General features: G+C 43.3%; 1 protein-coding gene across 3 annotated transcripts; it reads right to left on the bottom strand.

The window, feature by feature from the left end:
* Positions 1-9306: 9306 nt before the first annotated feature.
* Positions 9307-14040, bottom strand: S1PR1 (sphingosine-1-phosphate receptor 1). Of its 3 annotated transcripts, none has more exons than XM_043575689.1 (2): positions 13676-14040; positions 9307-12017 (listed from the first exon to the last, which is right to left on the bottom strand). In XM_043575689.1, exon 2 carries the CDS (start codon positions 11848-11850, stop codon positions 10705-10707), a length of 1146 nt encoding a protein of 381 aa, XP_043431624.1. In that variant the 5' UTR covers positions 11851-12017; positions 13676-14040; the 3' UTR covers positions 9307-10704. The 3 variants fall into 3 exon arrangements, with proteins under 3 accessions (XP_043431624.1, XP_043431625.1, XP_043431626.1); XM_043575690.1 differs by lacking the exon at positions 13676-14040 and adding an exon at positions 12394-12521; XM_043575691.1 differs by lacking the exon at positions 13676-14040 and adding an exon at positions 12272-12386.
* Between the last annotated feature and the right edge of the window lie 3721 nt (positions 14041-17761).

The following is a 17761-nucleotide window of genomic DNA, read 5'->3' as shown; positions in this document are numbered from 1 at the left end:
TTCCTGAACCTTGGCAGGACCTCTTCATTTTCTTACAAGTTAAGTGAAAAGCAAAACTCTGCACTGGGCTGTTAATGATTCCTAGTGAGAGCCATGAAATGTGAATGGTGTTCGTCCTGAGATTATTCAAGTAGGCAGCCACAAATCCCAGGGACACTCTGTCAGTTGGAAAACAGGGAAAACATAGTTGCAGCCTCAATTTCTGCCCCTCCTTAAACTTACCAAAAAAGGAATCTGGGAAGGGGAAATGATACTGCCAACTTTACTCGCTTTAGGCAGGGTGTTTCAGCCTCTGAAATGAGAGTTAAAGCTATGAATTTCCTCAAATTAAAGAAAAGTTCATGGAGCAACATATAAAGAATGGGAATAGTTCAGAACACAGAGAAACTATAGTAATCCCTGATGTCTAAGACTCCTTTTGTATGGAAAACAAATTGTTCTTTTTCCTTTTTCCTTCAAATAGATTGAAATGAAAGTAGGAAAAAAGTAAAAGTACTTTCAGCAATAAGCAAATGTAATTAGTTTGCTCCAAAAAGAAGTTTCCTACCAGATACCAGTGCATTCTTAATTGATAATGAAATGCAAAGTCTAAAGTGAACTCGCTGTGGTAACACAAACACAATTCCATATGAGTCAAAATTCTGCAAACCACTGAAGAGCATCATCTTCAATGCCAGAGTCAACCCTGACATGACTGAAAGGCAGCTGCGGTGGCCTGAAAATCATCCTCTCCGGGGAAGAAATCATAACATTTGGTCACTGCGTGGTTTTTCAGTGAAACTCATCTTTTGTGTGCTGTTATTTTCCCTTTCAATGTTTATGTAATTCCTTCAAATTCTCCACAGCCATATTCTATCCATTAGGCAAAATTTATGTATAAATAATTGTTTCTTGTAAGAGACTCTGATAAAATCATATAGTGCTTCCAAAAAGCCAAAGATCCATAAGTCAAGAAAGTTTTAAAACACACAATTTTATACCACAAAGAAAAAATAATAACTGTCCATGCCTTACGTTAAAATTATTTTAGATTTTCAACATTGAGCACTGCATTGAATTAATACATTTCTTCTAATTTTTTTACTTTGGGGAGGAACTAGTTAATTCATCCTTTTCTGAGAAGACAAACAAAAGATTGAGCAATTTTTTTTTTTTCCCTAGTAAATCCGATGTGTATTTAGGCAGCCAAGATCCCATGCTACCAATTCTCCGGTAGTTAGCTGCTGTGAACATTTCAGTATTAACACACACACTTCAAATAGACGCCCTAGCCCCTTGATTAGTATTTAACCAAGACTTTCTGAGAATACTCAACAGTGGCCTTTCTACAAATCTAATATAAAACCCAGATGACCATAGAAAAATACCAAATAAACAACCCTAGAAATCAAAATCCCCTTATCTGCAGGCCACATACACCCCAGCCCAGCTCCTGTCCCTGACGATATCCCTGTAAGGAAAGAAAGCATAATCCAGATATCTCCTTTAACTTTACCCTTGGTAATAAGTTCAGTAACTAACCTGGCTTATATTGAATTCCTTAGAAAATGAACAGAGAGGGACGCCTGGGTGGCTTAGTTGGTTAAGCATCTGATTCTTGATTTCAGCTCAGCTCATCATCTCACGGTCAGGCTCTGCCCTGAGTGTGGAGCCTACTTGGGATTCTCTCTCCTCTCTCTTTGCCCCACCTCTGCTTGTGCACAGGTGCTCTCTTTCAATCAATCAATCAATCAATAAGGTACTTTACCATCTCCAGACCCAGAGTGACATTAAAAGAAAGAAAGAAAGAAAGAAAGAAAGAAAGAAAGAAAGAAAGAAAAGAAAAGAAAAGGAACAGAGAACGGAAGTCCCTTTGATACAAATTATATACAGATGTGTAAATCATTTCAACACATTTCAATTTTTGCAACTCAGGGCTACCATTCAAAATAACTGATGATGAAAAGAAAAACACTGAATAAGCATCTTTTTAAAAAATAAAAACTAATAAAAATGAATACATAAGAAAAGATAATGTATATAAAGCTGTTTTTCAAACTGTATGTTATTATATGGGTCTTTTTGCCCCTTTAAGTTAGGAGGTCCCTGTTGGGTATGTCTTCTAAATTCCTTATAATTCTGCAACTTTTACTGTCATGCTTAATAGAGTATAATAACTCGGAAAAAAAGTTGACATTAACCATCCTGATAATCGAGATGAAGGATTTTATGGATTGAATAATCTAGGTAAGTCTGTGCTATCCTAATTCACTTTGCGCGTGTGCATGGGAATATGAAAATCTGTGTTTTTCTAAATGCTGCCCTGACTGGCATCTAGACAAGGAAGAGAAACCAAGAACTCATATCTGCAGGTGGCCGCATGAAGGTAGCTGAAGCAGAACAGCATGTGAGCGCTAACCACTATTTCTGGTGCCACCAAAGAAGGCTGGGTGAAGACTCTCTGGCATACCTACATGACAGCTGATGTCTTTTTATATGTCTTCTCTTATTTTAGAACATAACTTTACTGGTGATTTAAATTTGTTTTTCTCTCAAGTGTCTAGACGGGCACAAGAGAAGCCCTGAAATTAGAAATAAATATGCTTTCCTTTGTACAAAAGAATGAAACCACTAGTTCTGCCTCTAGAAGACCTTTGAGGGGTAGATCCGGTAAAGGTTAGCAGCATCTGAGCTATTGACATTCTCAAGGGTCCTCCTTATAAAAACGGCCCTAGCCCTGGTGCAGTGGGTGGAGGCTAGTGGGAGTGCTCTCTGGCAGAAGTAGCCACTGAGACATATAGAACACAACAAGGCCTTTCTCTAGCCCTAGATGATTGCAATTGCCCACCATTAGGTGGATTTGCTCATAATGATATTGATAATTAAGGTCATGTCAAGCTTCCTCTTGAGTGGTGCATTTGTGTCTCCTTTCTCTTTCATCCAAGTTAAATAAGGACACCACCTAAGATTTACTCAAGTGTAGGCTTCATTTGCTCATTTTAACCCAAGTGGCTACACCCAACAGAGTTCACAGCGGTGCTCTAGAAGGAAAACACAAATTAAGGTGAGATGCTGGATGCTTTGATTTCACATGGGGTCTAGGATTTGAAAAATTGAATACAAATGCTGATACTTGCAACAGCATCCAGAGCTTCTCCATTCCAAATCTGAAAGCTAATGTCCCATTGGTTAAAGGATAGCTGCTAACATTAATCATATTTGTTAAATAAAATTATTTTACATTGCTTAAGAACTCAGTATATTAGGGGGACGGTACAGCAGTGGGAAAACTCATGAAAATAACTGTTTCTTACCGTATCAGTTGCCCTGGACCCCAAAGAGAAGGAACCAATGAAACGCCAGAACTGGAAGAATGAGTCCTGTAAGCTCTATGAAGTCAGAGACCTTTTAAATGGTTTTCTTGCTAGCCAGAGTACATGGCCTAGGGCAAGCATTCTTGTTGAAAGGATAGGTGAATGGATGGGTGTACCCATCAAAAGCGGTGGGAGTGGGAAGCCTGAGCCACGCCAGTTTTCCTCAATAGGGTTCTTCTTTCTACCTTGGTATCACAAAAGAGCAGAAAAGTGGAGTGATAATAGGATCAAAGCTCCGGGGAAGTAGATAAGCAACTACCTACTTTCCCCCATCCCATCCTCCCTGCTATACTTGCCCTGTTTTTCCTCTTCCCATTCCTCTTTGGATCTAATCAGCCTGATCAAGTAACACTGCAGCACCTGAGGCAATTTGCTGGGTGTAAAGGAGGGAATCTCTAGGGCTGAGCACAGGCAAACAATGTATCTAGCCACAAGCTTATAAAGCCCTCAAGAACACCAGCCTTGTCTTCCTTTTATTGTGTCTCTGCCGGTGACTCCTAACAATGCAGTGCTTGCACCCAGGATCGGTGTTACAATCTGCCTGAATGCTTTTTATAGGTTTGGTCAGGTGGTAAGAAATGGTTTGACACACTCCAGTGTGTATGTCACCTATACTAATATGTTTCGGTATCCTTGCCAGTGTTTTAAAGCCCATTCTTCCTAAGGCTATTTATGATACATTATATGTTCCTAGGACCAAAATCTGAATGTCAGTAAACGTTTATTGTGACAGTTTCATTGCGACAGTTTCATTGCAATCCTAGACTCTTCCAAAACACAGACATTCTTAGGTATTACAAATACCAATACTATACCTAATTCTCATCCTATAGAAGCAAGGAGAATATCATCGGGTTACAATTATTTAGCATTTTAACGCTTTGGTTCTGGGACTTAGGAGACTGCTGAAAGAGCAAATTTTCCTTCTGTGGAACAGTGTGGAACTTTTGCAGTGTTCTATTGAATTCTTTGGAATCTCACTGCATAATTTCACAGAGAAAGGCCCATACAGTCCTCATATTCAGGTGGAAATCTACCATACTGACTTTTTTTTTTTTAAATTTCAGAGACCCTAATATGGTTGGATAAGTTTATATAAATGCATATACCCAAGTAAACAACATCCTAAGAATTAAGATACAGAACACTGCTAACAATCTAACAGAATTTCCTTCATGTTCCTTTTCAGTATATCTTCTCCATGAGGCAACCGGTGTTCTGATTTCCATCTCCATAGATCACTTTTGCCTCATCTTGAATTTCACATAAATGGAATCACGCAGTGTGTTCTCTTTTAGTGCTGGCTTCTTTTCTCAATAGAATGGTTTTGAGATTTATGCAAATTCTTGCAAGTATCAGTAGTAGTTCCTTGTTTAAATATCTGACTAGTATTCCACTGTATGAATTTACCACAATGTGTTTATCCATTGTTAACACAGGAGCTGGTTGGGCACATGATGGTGCTTCAATGAAACAAAATATGGCAATTCTTGTTCATTCAAATATGCAATACACACATGCTTTTGCTAATGATTATACTCAGAGCTAAATCTGATTTTCAATCCTTCAGTCCTCAAAGGGATGAAAAAGAGACCATAAGAAATGCAGGAATCACCTGAAAGTCTAATTCTAAGAAGAAAGCACAAAGAGTATTAGGCAAGATGTCTTCAACAGGAACCAAATTTGCCATTGGTCCTGGCTCTTGTCAAGGATTGTGAAAAGGCTAAATTAAATGCAGGTCTAACCCTCCCTCACTGTTATCCTCCTCTTTCATCTTTCCTAGCTCTTTTGAGCACTGGTTAAAAATTCTTTTTCTTTTGGGGCGCCTGGGTGGCTCAGTCCGTTAAGCGTCCAACTTCAGCTCAGATCATGATCTCGCGGTTTGTGACTTCAAGCCCTGCGTCAGGCTCTGTGCTGACAGCTCAGAGGCTGGAGCCTGCTTCAGATTCTGTGGCTTCCTCTCCCTCTGCCCCTCCCCTGCTCACACTCTGACTCTGTCTTTCAATAATAAATAAATATTTTAAAAGTTTTTGTTTTAATTCTTTTTCTTTGTAAACAATAAAAAGGCTTTTAGTAGTTCAAGTAGACCTTGCTTGCTTGCTTGTTTGAGTATTCTGATTGGACTCTAGTTCCAATCATTATGGCAGTGAAGGAAATGGTATGTGTGAAAAAGTATTTTGAGTCCCTTTCCTTGGGCTTTGTGAAGCACACATCAAAAAAGCAGCAAGATTGGAGGAAAAGATGTAATCTATTATGATTTCTCATCATCCAGAACTTACTTTGTCCACAGGGAAAGAATATTCTAACAGGCCCTATAAAGGCTTCTTTTGGTTAGTTGTGATTCCTCCCTCCAGACGTTTTAAAACTATTTGCGGAAAACACAGGCACATCTAGTTTGATGTGGTTAGTTAAGAAACAAATGAGATTGATCTAGTTTGATCTAATTACTGAGGTGTCCATAGAAAACACCATTCCAGCTGGGTATGGAGTAAGCAACATTTTTCAAAAATCTTATTTCTTTATTTTGAGAGAGAGAGAGACAGAGACAGAGAGAGAGACAGACAGCGAGCAGGGGAGAGGCGGAGAGACAGGGAGACACACCTCTGCGGTGTCAGTGCAGAGCCCAGCGTGGGCTCACACCCATGAACTGTGAGATCTTGACTGGAGGTGAAACCAAGAGTCAGATGCTTAACTGACTAAGCCACTCAGGCACCCCCGGAGAAAGCAATATGAAAGAAAAGAATAACTGAACGTTACAAAGAGATCACAGAAAATGATTATTGCACATCATATAGGTAAATAAGAGTGTTCCTGGTTAGAAATTAATTTTTGAGTCAGTGACCCATTTACAAGTTCAAATTTAACAGTTTTGTAATGAAAACATTTTTTAAATGTGTCACTCAAGTATTATCCCTTACTTCTCAATTGAAAATGGGGTTGCTAATATTTAATCGTACTTAAACTTCAAGTCCTCACTTTGTAGGACTTTCCCAAAAGAGCTAATCATCTTTTTGAAGTTGCTATTTCAGAGTAGTAGCTCCCAAACAGAGCTGCATTTGTAGTTACCTAGAAAATGTGAGAGGTCTCAGAGATACACTGAAGGGAGGCAAGAAGAGTCAAAATCATTCAAAAAGTACAGTCTGGGTTAGAAGTACTACGAGGATATTACACTGGGTGCATCCTTATCATAGGCAGTGTCTATAGCAGAAATTAATCCAATTTGAAAGTAAGTTAAAAGCTCCATCAAAAAGGGGCACCTGGGTGGCTCAGTTGGTTGAGCATTGGACTCTTGATTTCAGCTCAGGTCATGATCCTAAGGTCATGGGATCGAGCCCCACATTAGGCTCTATGCTGAGCATGGACCCTGCTTGGGATTCTTTCTCTGTCTCTCTCTCTCTCTCTCTCTGCCCCTCTCCTTTGGCCCCTCTCTCTAAAATTAAAAACAACAACAACAACAAAAACCTTCATAATAAGACTTTTTACATTGGGGGAACATTAAAGATGCCATAAATCACAACCAAAGTACTGATAATGCCAAAATAAAATCCATTCTCTAGTTAACAGAAATGCAACATTTCTATTACTGTAAATGTTGGAATTTCTAATATCACTAGATTAACTTTTACTAAAGAATTTAATTTTTCTTTTTTTTTTAATTTTTTTTTTAATGTTTCTTTATTTTTGAGACAAAGCATGAATGGGGGAGGGTCAGAGAGAGGGAGACACAGAATCTGAAGCAGGCTCCAGGCTCAGAGCTGTCAGCACAGAGCCCGATGTGGGGCTCGAACTCGCAGACCATGAGATAATGACCTGAGCCGAGGTCAGACGCTCAACTGACTGAGCCACCCAGGCACCCCAAGAATTTAATTTTTCTACTTATAACGAGGCTAAAAAGCAAGGGCAAGCATTTTTCTTATATACAATTTCTATGTGAATGTTCTGTAGAATTGTAATGACATTTAATATCATTGGGAATAAAGTATTGTTTGATGTCGTTTTGTAATTTTCCTCAATATTTATGCCAGGGGCCCATTTACAAGAATATGTCAAGTATTTCTCAGGCTGCCTGTTTTATTCCTCTTTAAAAATACTACATAAGTTTTTTAATCAAACCTTTATGGACATTTAAATTTAGTATAAAAATAGTTACTGAGATTTTTGTTTTCATCCTCAATTCTCAGGACATACTAAATTAAAACCAGATATTCATGTTGAGATGCCACCAAGGACTCCTTTATCTCAGCCATTGCTTCTCAGCCAGAGGTAGGCTTCTGTCACACACCTGCCCGGGAAAACCACAGTCCATGACTGTCTAGCTCTCTTGGAATGAAAGGCACAGTGTGGAACTTCCAGGAAGAATGCACATATGATGACTGGATAATGTGCTCACAGGTGGGCAAGTAAGCTGTCCTGTCACTCGTTGTCATGAGTTTTCCAATCCCCGCCAGGGTCAGCTGCCCTACCTCAACTTCCCCATGTTGTGAGTCATTGCTTTGCTTATAAAGATAAAACCAATAGTAGGAACACTTATCGTCCATAGAAACACGAAATGGATGGGCTTTTCCATTATGCTTGACTCTGCAATGAAAGCTCTAGGAAGTGAGTACAACATGAACTCATTCCTTCCGCCTCAGCAGACAGATGGATAGAGACATTCCAGTTTGTTTCCAGTCTTTTGTCTTCAGCACATTTTTGGCATTTCCTTCAGGAAACTGGAGGTTGTGACCTAAGGTTTCCTTCGTGAACACACTTCTGTTTCCCACAGTTAACCTTACCCAGAAATGACATCTACTCTGTGAGGTGAGGTTTATCTTCATGTCCCAACTGTGTCCTGTGCATATGCAGTGACAGTTGAAAGCACAGATTCTGAAAGCAATAACGGGACTGAAGAGGCAAACACACCCAAACCCTTCAAATGAATTCTCAGTGAAGATGACAATAATATCGAAACAATTATTACAGTAATTCTGTGGAGCTTACAAAGTGCCCTTGGTCTCATTGCCTAGTTGGGAGCAATTAATGGCCAGGGGGCCAAAGCTATCAGAGATTATCGAAAGCTTTCAGGTATGAGGGGTATACTACTCAACCTACATTCTACAACTTGCTACTCCTTGCTAGCTATGTGCTCCTCCTACTGTGTGGTCCCATATTGTCCAAAAGACAGTCTGGGAGAAGCCAAGACTTGGAAAAAATCACTTGGAAAAAAGTGATTTAATATACTGTCTCCCAGATCTATATCCCTATTTCCCCAGCATGTTGGTGGAAAGCCAAGAATGTAAAAGCTTTTGTTGATGGGCTTGAAGCGACCATTGCATTTCACAATTTAAATTAGATTTACTGGGGCGCCTGGGTGGCTCAGTCGGTTGAGCGTCCGACTTCGGCTCAGGTCACGATCTCACCGTTCGTGGGTTTGAGCCCCGCATCGGGCTCTGGGCTGATGGCTCAGAACCTGGATCCTGCTTCCGATCCTGTGCCTCCCTCTCTCTCTGCCCCTCCCCCATTCATGCTCTGTCTCTCTCTGTCTCAAAAATAAATAAACATTAAAAAAATTTTTTTAAATTAGATTTACAACTACATTCTTGTATATACATTTCTTTAAAAGCCCGTGTTTTAGGACAAGAATTATTGTGTAACACTTAGTTTGGCTCGAATGCAATTTAAAACTCCAATAATGGCATTTACTTGTCAGCGTGGTATTTAGAGGTTGGTGGTTTTCATCGCATTTTTTACTACTCTTCAGTGTTAACTTATTGAAGTTTCTCTTCCTGAAAAAGATAGAGTGGTTTTTTAACAAACCACATTTTTTTTCACACCCTAGTTTATCAAGGTGAAATCCTTTAAAGAGTAACAGCAAATTGCCCTTAACTTTGATTCTAAAGATCCACACAGTCAAACACAATGTCTTATTTCTTAAAAAAAAAAAAAAAAAAAAATGCTATTCACAAAGGAATCTTTAAAAAAAATCAGTTTATTAATGTTTAAAAGTTGATAAAGCTATGTGCAAAATGATCCACAAAAGTCAGAAACCTATTAAATACTATTTTTTTAAAAAAAGACATTTCTCGGTTTAATTGCACTGAAAACCATACTAAAGAGACAGCAATATATTTTTATTTTTTGTGACATTTATACACATCTTTAATTAACTATTTAATGAACAGCTGTATTTTAAAACTTCTGGTATTCCCTATCAGTTAAAGTAATGCTTTAATGGCACAAGAGGGTTGTATTTTCTTAGGAAATACACGTTCAACGGTGTTAACACAGGTTAGAAAAGTCCAATAAAATGCTGAGACAAATACATTCAAAAATCACAGAAAGTACTTTTAACACAACAAAATACAACCATCCTGTTGGTTGAAATAATTCACACAACACTCTGAAATAAACGTCAACAAAAGTGCCAAAGACAGACGTTGTATTTGTTAGACAAACTCATTAAGAAATCTCTCTTGGTTTACAAAGTCACCCCCAGTCAGTTTTCACCTTGTTTTACTTGTTTGATTCTCCTATGACACAAAGGATCCTGGTTGATAGCATCTAGATAAACTGGACTTATGCAGACTTTCAGACACAATGGATAACGATGCTGTAACATACTTCATTGTAAAGTTGTTAAAAGAAAAAAAAAAAAAAGAAATCAAAGTGACTGTAACCAAATTCCAAAAACTGATCCAGCTTACGTGGAAACTTTGGCCTCAGCAAATAAAATTGCTTTACATCTCCAAACCATCTCCATTCCTCACGGTTTCCCTCCTGAACACGGCCTACCCGCTGCAGACGATCAGGAAATGGACCGTGCCACAACCCCGGCTCTGATGAACGCCAGGTCGTTCAAATATAAGGTAACAGAATTTTGAGGAGGGGTGTGAAGGGAAAGGGAGGATAGGATATGCAGGGCATACCCAGAGATGCAGAAGTGCACACAGTCACTTGGGCTGGCAACTAAGGTGAGAGAAAACGTCTCCTCCAAGCTCTCCACAGATGCTCTCACACTGGGGCCTTAGTCTTAGAGGAGCGGCCAGATGAACCCTCCAGGAGCTTGACAATGCTAGACCTTTGGCTCAGTGCAAAATCAAAGCTCCAGGGCGGGGTTAGGAAATAGATCCCAGGCGAGGACCTGATCTCCACCCTTCCCAGTGCATTGTTCACAGGAACTAACCCACCAACACCCCGGCACCACCAGGCTGCTCTTACTCTGCCCCCTGCCCCCTCCGTCTGGCTCCCAGCAGCTCCTCCCTGGCAGCGGTGGAGGCACAGAGACTTTTTTATTTTTGTTTTTGTTTTCCAAACACTGGGTGGTGGGGTGACCATGCAAGAACTCTCCCCATGGGTCAGGCAGCTTTCAGTTTTAGGAAGAAGAGTTGACATTTCCAGAGGACATAATGGTCTCTGGGTTGTCCCCATCGTCCTTCTGGGGGTGGGAGGAGTTGTCTGACTTACTGCGGCTGAATTCCATGCCGGCGATGATGGGTCGCTTGAATTTGCCGGCGGAGTCTCCGCTGGGGCACTTGCAGCAGGACAGGATCCGGATGAAGGCCCGGCGCATCTCCTTGTTGGTCAGAGTGTAAATGATGGGGTTGGTGCCGGAGTTGAGCACGGCCAGCACCAGGAAGTACTCCGCTCTGAAGAGGATGTCGCAGGTCTTCACCTTGCAGCCCACGTCCAGCAGGAGCAGGATGAAGAGGGGCGCCCAGCAGGCGATGAAGACGCTCAGGACGATAATCACGGTCTTGAGGAGCGCCAGTGACTTCTCAGAGCTGCGGCTGGCCTTGGAGATGTTCTTGCGGAAGGTCAGCCGGCGGCTCCGAGTCCTGACCAAGGAGTAGATCCTGCAGTACAGGATGACGATGGCGAGCAGGAGCAGGGTAAAGACGGTGGTGCAGAAGAGGATATAGTGCTTGTGGTAGAGCGGCAGGACAGTGGAGCAGCTGGCCAGCATGTTGATGCAGTTCCAGCCCATGATGGGGAAGCCACCCAGGATGAGGGAGATGACCCAGCAGGCACTTATCAGCAGGAAGGAGCGGAAGCTGTTGCTCCCGTTGTGGAGTTTCATCTTCAGCATTGTGATATAGCGCTCGATGGCGATGGCTAGGAGGCTGAACACCGAGGCAGACAAGGCCACAAACATACTCCCTTCCCGCAGAAACCACTGGGCGGGGGTGAGCTTGTAGGTGGTGGCGCCAGACAAGAGCAGGTTGGCCGTGTAGGCCACTCCCGCCAACAGGTCTGAGAGGGCCAGGTTGCCGATAAAATAGTACATGGGTCGGTGGAACTTCTTGGTTTTCCAAATGGTCAGCAAGACAAAGATGTTCTCTAGGATGATAAAGCAGCAGATGAGAATGAACACCACGGAGCTCAGTTTAATGCCGTTCTCGTCCGCGCTGACATTCAGTTTTCCCGTGTAGTTGTAATGCCGGACGATAATGTCGTAGTTGACATAGTCAGACACAGAACTGCGGTGGGTCTTCACCAGCGGGACGCTGGTGGACCCCATGGTGCGCAGGGTCTCCAGGAACCCGGGGGTGGCGCTTCTCCTGAAGAACGCTAGAGGGCGACGCCGAGAGAGCCTTCACTTGCCGCGGTGGGGGGGTGGTTCCGTCCGGGAGATCCAGGCTTTTTGTGTAGCTTTTCCTTGGCTGGAGAGGGCCTCGGGAACAGCAGCTTTAAACAAGTCACAAAGAGGAGAGAGTCAGGGAAAAAGCCACAGCACACTGGCATAATTCATTCTAGCTAAGGCACTGCTCCAGTTTTGTCATGGATTTGTTTTAAGTAAACTTGGGGAAAGCACAAGGAGAAGGATTTCAGAAAAAGAAAATCAAATTCTTATTTCTTGCAAAAAAAAAAAAAAAAAAGAAAAGAAAAAGAAAAAGAGGGGGGAGTAGGGTGGGTAAGGGAAGGGAGAAAAAAATTTTTACCCAAACTGAAAACTCCCAACTCGACAAGACGAAAACTCTCCCTGTGTCACATCCAAACGGAAATGGTTAAACTAGAGAAGCAAGTCCCATTTAACACCCCTTCGGCTCCCTCACGCCGCCACCTCGATCCCCCTCCAGGTTTCCAGCTTGGAGGTGTTCTGGAGCATTCGCCCTCTCAGCAGCGGGTTCACTACCAGCTCTTGGTCTCTCCTCGGAAGAGACCCAACCGCCAATATGAGGGTGGAGACGCACAGCACCACCCAGCTAAAAGAACAGAGAACCACCTCCTAATTGCCATGCAAGACATTAGATTCGCACGAAAATCACTTGACAGAGTAAGTCATTCTTTGGGCTCTATTAATAACTCTCTAGGAACAGGTGTGCTTTGGGTCCGAGGGCGCCGCATGGTGTGGGCAGCCAAGCCCGCCCCGGCCTTGCGGTAAACAGGAAAGCTTAACGCCTCTGTGAAGCAACTGCCTTTTCTTTCTTCTGCTGCTGCTTCTTCTTCTTTTTTTTTTTTTTTTCCTTGTAAGCTAATGCAAGAAAATCTAAAGGTTCAGTGAAAATCATTCATAAGAGATTGCAATAAATCCCAGGAGTTTCGCACATTCATTGATTGCATAAGGAGTATGTTTAGTTACTGTGGGTTTGGCCAACACACACACACACGAGATAAGTTATACTACTAACGATAACAATACATGCCACTACATTCCTAATTCCAAGTGCAAATCTACAGTCCAGAAGCCTGAACGTACGTCTGGTGCATTGCTAAACGTGAGGCGGTAGTTTTACTTACTGCCCTCCCCCAACATGTTGCCTCGTCTCACAGAACTAGAAAGTGTGGAGAGAATGAAACACCGCACGGTTCGCAGAAGTCTACTTGTACCTCGTTGAAATGTTTCAAAGTAACGCCGCAATGTGATAGAAGGGGCGTAACAGAGAGCAGTTCCTGGGACAGCCGACGCTGCTCGTACCCAGAAACTCGGCATTTCTCCCATCTAATTCCACACCCTCCTCGCCGGCAGTGCAAGTTTAAGCCCTTACCCCCACCCCCACCCCCACCTCCCATATTCTTTGTCTATAAGATTTCCAAAACTAAGCCCCTTCCCCCACCCCTCTGCGACCAACCGCAGTTTCCACTCTCCCCCACCTCTAGTCGGTTTTACAACCGGACTGAGCCCTTTTCCAAACTTCATTAACTCACAAGTGCCCCAAGAACAATCCGATGCACTGGGCTTAGTAGCCCAGGGATGAATGTTTCTAGCGCCCAGAGATGGATGTTTTAAAAGTTTCCGTTTTGCTTCGTTCCGGCTTAAAAATTCGTTTCTAACACTGAACACTTCCTGCAGCGGGGGTCCCCCGCACCCCCGGCCCGCGCTGGCACCGCGCTCAGTCCCCTACCTCGCTCAGGCAGGACGAAGTTGCGTTGGGAGAGCTCTGGGTCTCCACTGCGCGTTCGGCATCTTGCTGCCGCCCCCGACTGACTGCGACGCTCTTGAAACTTACTCGAGTCGGGGTCCCCTCCCTCCGCAGCCGCACACTCCAATGGCCAGCCCTGCTCTCCGCGGCCCGCGCCGGCCCGCTAGCTGAAGTCACCGAGCGCCCCGCTGAGGCCGTGTGGCTTCCCTAGGAAGAGGCGGGGAGGGGTTAATATCTCAACCCCCACGCCCTCCGCCTGCGGCTGCGGGCCTCCGGATCTCGGCTTCGGAGACTCACTGTCCAGGAAAGATCTGGGGCAGAAGCAAGCGCAAGTGCGCGCGCACACACACACACACACACACACACACACGTGCACACACCCTCCTCCCCACCCCCCCTCCCCAAGCAACCGAATTAAAAAAAAAAAAAAAAAGAAAGAAAACAGAGAAGGGACGGAGGCTGGTGCCCCCTGGACTCTGATGCATAAATCACAGCCCTCTCCCGGCTGTTCACCGCTCCCAGACACCGTTCTCCCGAGTCTTACAAAAGAGAGGACGTGGGGAGCCTTTGGAAACTTTTCTCCCGAAAAGTCTCAGGGTGCAGAGGACGGCCCGGCGTCTCGCAGCGCACCTCGCTGTTTCCCTACCCCCGCAAGCTCTCGATTGGATCGGAGTCCCGAGATCGTGGCGGGGCGCCCCGGGGCCGCTTCTGTGCAGACAGGGAAAGGAGGAGCCAACACCCCGCGAGTCCCGGCCGCCCACCGGGGACGAGAGGCTGGCAACGGGCTGCCACAGACGCGGAGGAGATATGCAGCAGCCTAGAAGGGAGAATGGTCCCGGAGGTTCCTCTGCTTCTCCCTACCTCCGTCCCACTGCAGCCCCGAAACTTGTGGTCTGAGGGGCAGAAAGTGGTTTTCCCGGGGCTCGGTGACGAATGGGCTAACGCGGGGCGAGAAGTAGGGCTGGCTTTCCCCTCACTCAACTGGGCGCAAACTCAAGCCGTGTGTCCCAGATTCTGAGACCTTTGGGGAGGTGGTCAGCTGCTGGGGCCTGACAGATTTAAAAGCTTGGGCAGCACAAGAATTTCCAAAAGGGAAGAGCCGCAGGACCCAGCCAGCCTAGTCTGAGGCCGGTGACCTTCTCTCCCTTTCTACTCGAGAGGATTCAGAGGCCCCCACACCTCATGCTCCCAACACGCCCACTCTCTTCTTTCACTTTGATGCTACTTCAGAAGGTGAGACATAGAGGCGACCTTGGTCAGCTCCGCCTAAGTGACAAGCTCAGAGCACTTCTGCCCCGCTCTGCTGCTAGATTTCCACCCAGTTCCTGGTCGCTCTGGCTTCCCATCCTGGCAGATGTGAACGCAAAACTTCTCCGTGTGCAGTTTCAATTGACAGACACACCCTGTACCTGAATGACTCAGAAGGAGGTTGAATGAATAAACAACAGACCCCTGACTTCTGGGATCTTATGATTTTGCAAAAGAAGAAATCTAACGACAGTTAAAATCAAGTTCACAGCTGCCTTCAAGTCTTCAGCAACCGAGTCGCACGGAGCACATCGCCACAAAACAGCACATGCATACAACGTGGATATGCAGAGGAGTGTCCTCTAGACTCTAGAATAGGCTCTGGATGGGTTTGGGGACTTCCTTTATTTAAAAGGAGGGATATGCTGAGTGTGCCCTGCACAACATAAGGTGTGGAGTTGGCAAAATCCACCCCATCCACTAAATTATGAGTTCTTTGAAGGGGAAGGAATTAAAGTGACTTGCATACCCAAACTCTATCTATCACAATAGATTATCTAATTTGAACAAGCATTGTTGGTCATTTTATTGATGAGAGAAATGTCACTAAGACAGCTTACACTAGGCATCCCAGAACTGAGTTCCAAAACTTGATGAGTGCAAATGCATGTCTCCCAGTTCAAACACCTGCAGTCAATACACAGTGAAGGGATTGAAGGGAAACCTCTGGTTTTAAAATTTTTATTTTTTATTAAAAAAATGTTTTAATGTTTACTTATTTTTGAGAGAGAGAGACAGAACACAAATGGAAGAGGGGCCAAGAGAGGGAGAGGGAGACACAGAATCCGAAACAGGCTCCAAGCTCTGAGCTGTCAGCACACAGCCTGACGCTGGGCTCGAACTCTGGAATGGTGAGATCATGACCTAGGCTGAAGTCAGACACCTAACTGACTGAGCCACCCAGGTTCCTGGTAGTTTAAAAAATTTTAAATTGTGGGGTGCCTGGGTAGCTCAGTCCACTAAGCGACCAACTCTTGATTTCGACTCAGGTCATGATGCCACGGTTTATGAGATTGAGTCCCCCCGGCACCTGTTTAGGATCCTTTCTCTCTCTCTTCCCCTTCCCTGTTCTCTCTCCCTCAAAATAAATAAATAAGTTTCAAAAAAGAAAAGAAAATAAAAATTTTAAATTGTACTAATCTCTTGGCTATATATGTATAAAATGTATACAAAGATATGCTAGTGAATGTCCTTTTAAAAACCACTTATTTCCTAACCATGCAAGTCTGTGAAACATATAAAAGTATGCTAGTAAATGTTTTTTCCCAGAAGAAAGTATTTTTTTTGCTGAAATGCTTTGTTAAATTAAATTTATTTTTATTAAATTATTAAATGTTACATTATTTATTAAAATAAATTTATTTTTATTTTTACCACTTTTTAAATTATAAAGACTTTTTAAAAGAGTAGTTGTAGGGTCACAGCAAAATTGAGTGGAAAGTGCAGGCATTTCCCAAAGCCCCCATACCCCACACATGCGTGGCGTCTCCCATCATCAACATCCCCACCAGAATGAGACATTTGTTACAGTTGATGGGCCTACACTGACACATCATAATCATCCATTGTCCATAGTTTCTACCATGGCTCATTCTTGATGTTGTACATTCTGTGTGGTTGGACAAATGTATAATGACATGTATCCATGATTATGGTATCATGCATAATATTTTTACTGCCCTAAAAATCCTCTGTGCTCTGCCTGTTTATGCCTCCCCTCCCCCATGAATGTCCTTTTTAAAAACTACTGATTTCCTTACTACATATTTCCTGACATAGTGTATACAAATGTGTAAGAATGGATAATAAATTTAATAATGAATATTAAAACATCTCATTATCCACCTATAACATCTAATATAAGGTTGTACATTTGAGTACCAGATTCTAAGTATTATACGTACTAACTCATCCTTCTGATGACCCTACAAGTTAGGAATTATTATTACCCTAACTTTACAAAGAAGGAAATTGAGTCCCAGGTGAATTATGTTAAGTAACTTGGTTAACGTGGGCTGTGACCATAGATGGGCCGTAGCCTTTTAACCACTAGTACAAACCGCCACAATAAACCTCAAACGTGTCAAAGAATTACGTAGGGGAACAGTCTTTTTCTTGTGAATATTGCTGGTGAGGACAACATTCATTTGGTATTAATGCAGTGTTTTAAAGAGCTCAAGTCCTTTTCAGACGATTACTTAGTAATCGCCATCCTTAGTGCACACCTATTAGATATAAAATGCAGATGACCACTCAGGCAAAATTAGAAAGCAGGGCAAAACAATTTGCAGCAATGGCTTCCCTGCCAGTTCCAAGTCTCTGGTTCCCACACATATCTCTTCCCATTACTCTCAGGAGAGGCCCTAAGAATTGCATCCCCAAGCTATCTCCTGGCTCTCAGCCCAGCTGCCTTTCCGCTGCTGCCTGGAAGGCCAGCCCAGTGTTTTACCTCACTTCTCCTGGGAATGAGGTTACCATCTGATGCCCAACTCACACTGAGGTTGCTCCATTCCACATTTCTTATTTCAAAGCAACGTTGCTGTTCTTTATGCATGCTCTACTATCTCTCTTTAAGGGTTGCCAGAGAAAATACCATGTAATTTATGGGACTTACACCAAAAAAACTATGTGTCATTAATCTGCAATTCAAATTTAACTGAGTGAGCTGTATTTTTATTTGCTAAGGCTGGCAACTCTACTCTCTTTCCTAAATGCTCCAGGTACTTTCCAACTCCTCCCCTCCACCACAATCCCCTGTAA

Source organism: Prionailurus bengalensis, chromosome C1 (assembly GCF_016509475.1).
Source record: "Prionailurus bengalensis isolate Pbe53 chromosome C1, Fcat_Pben_1.1_paternal_pri, whole genome shotgun sequence".
NCBI classification, from domain to species: Eukaryota; Metazoa; Chordata; class Mammalia; order Carnivora; family Felidae; genus Prionailurus; species Prionailurus bengalensis.
This window is presented reverse-complemented; position numbering and strand designations above follow the sequence as displayed.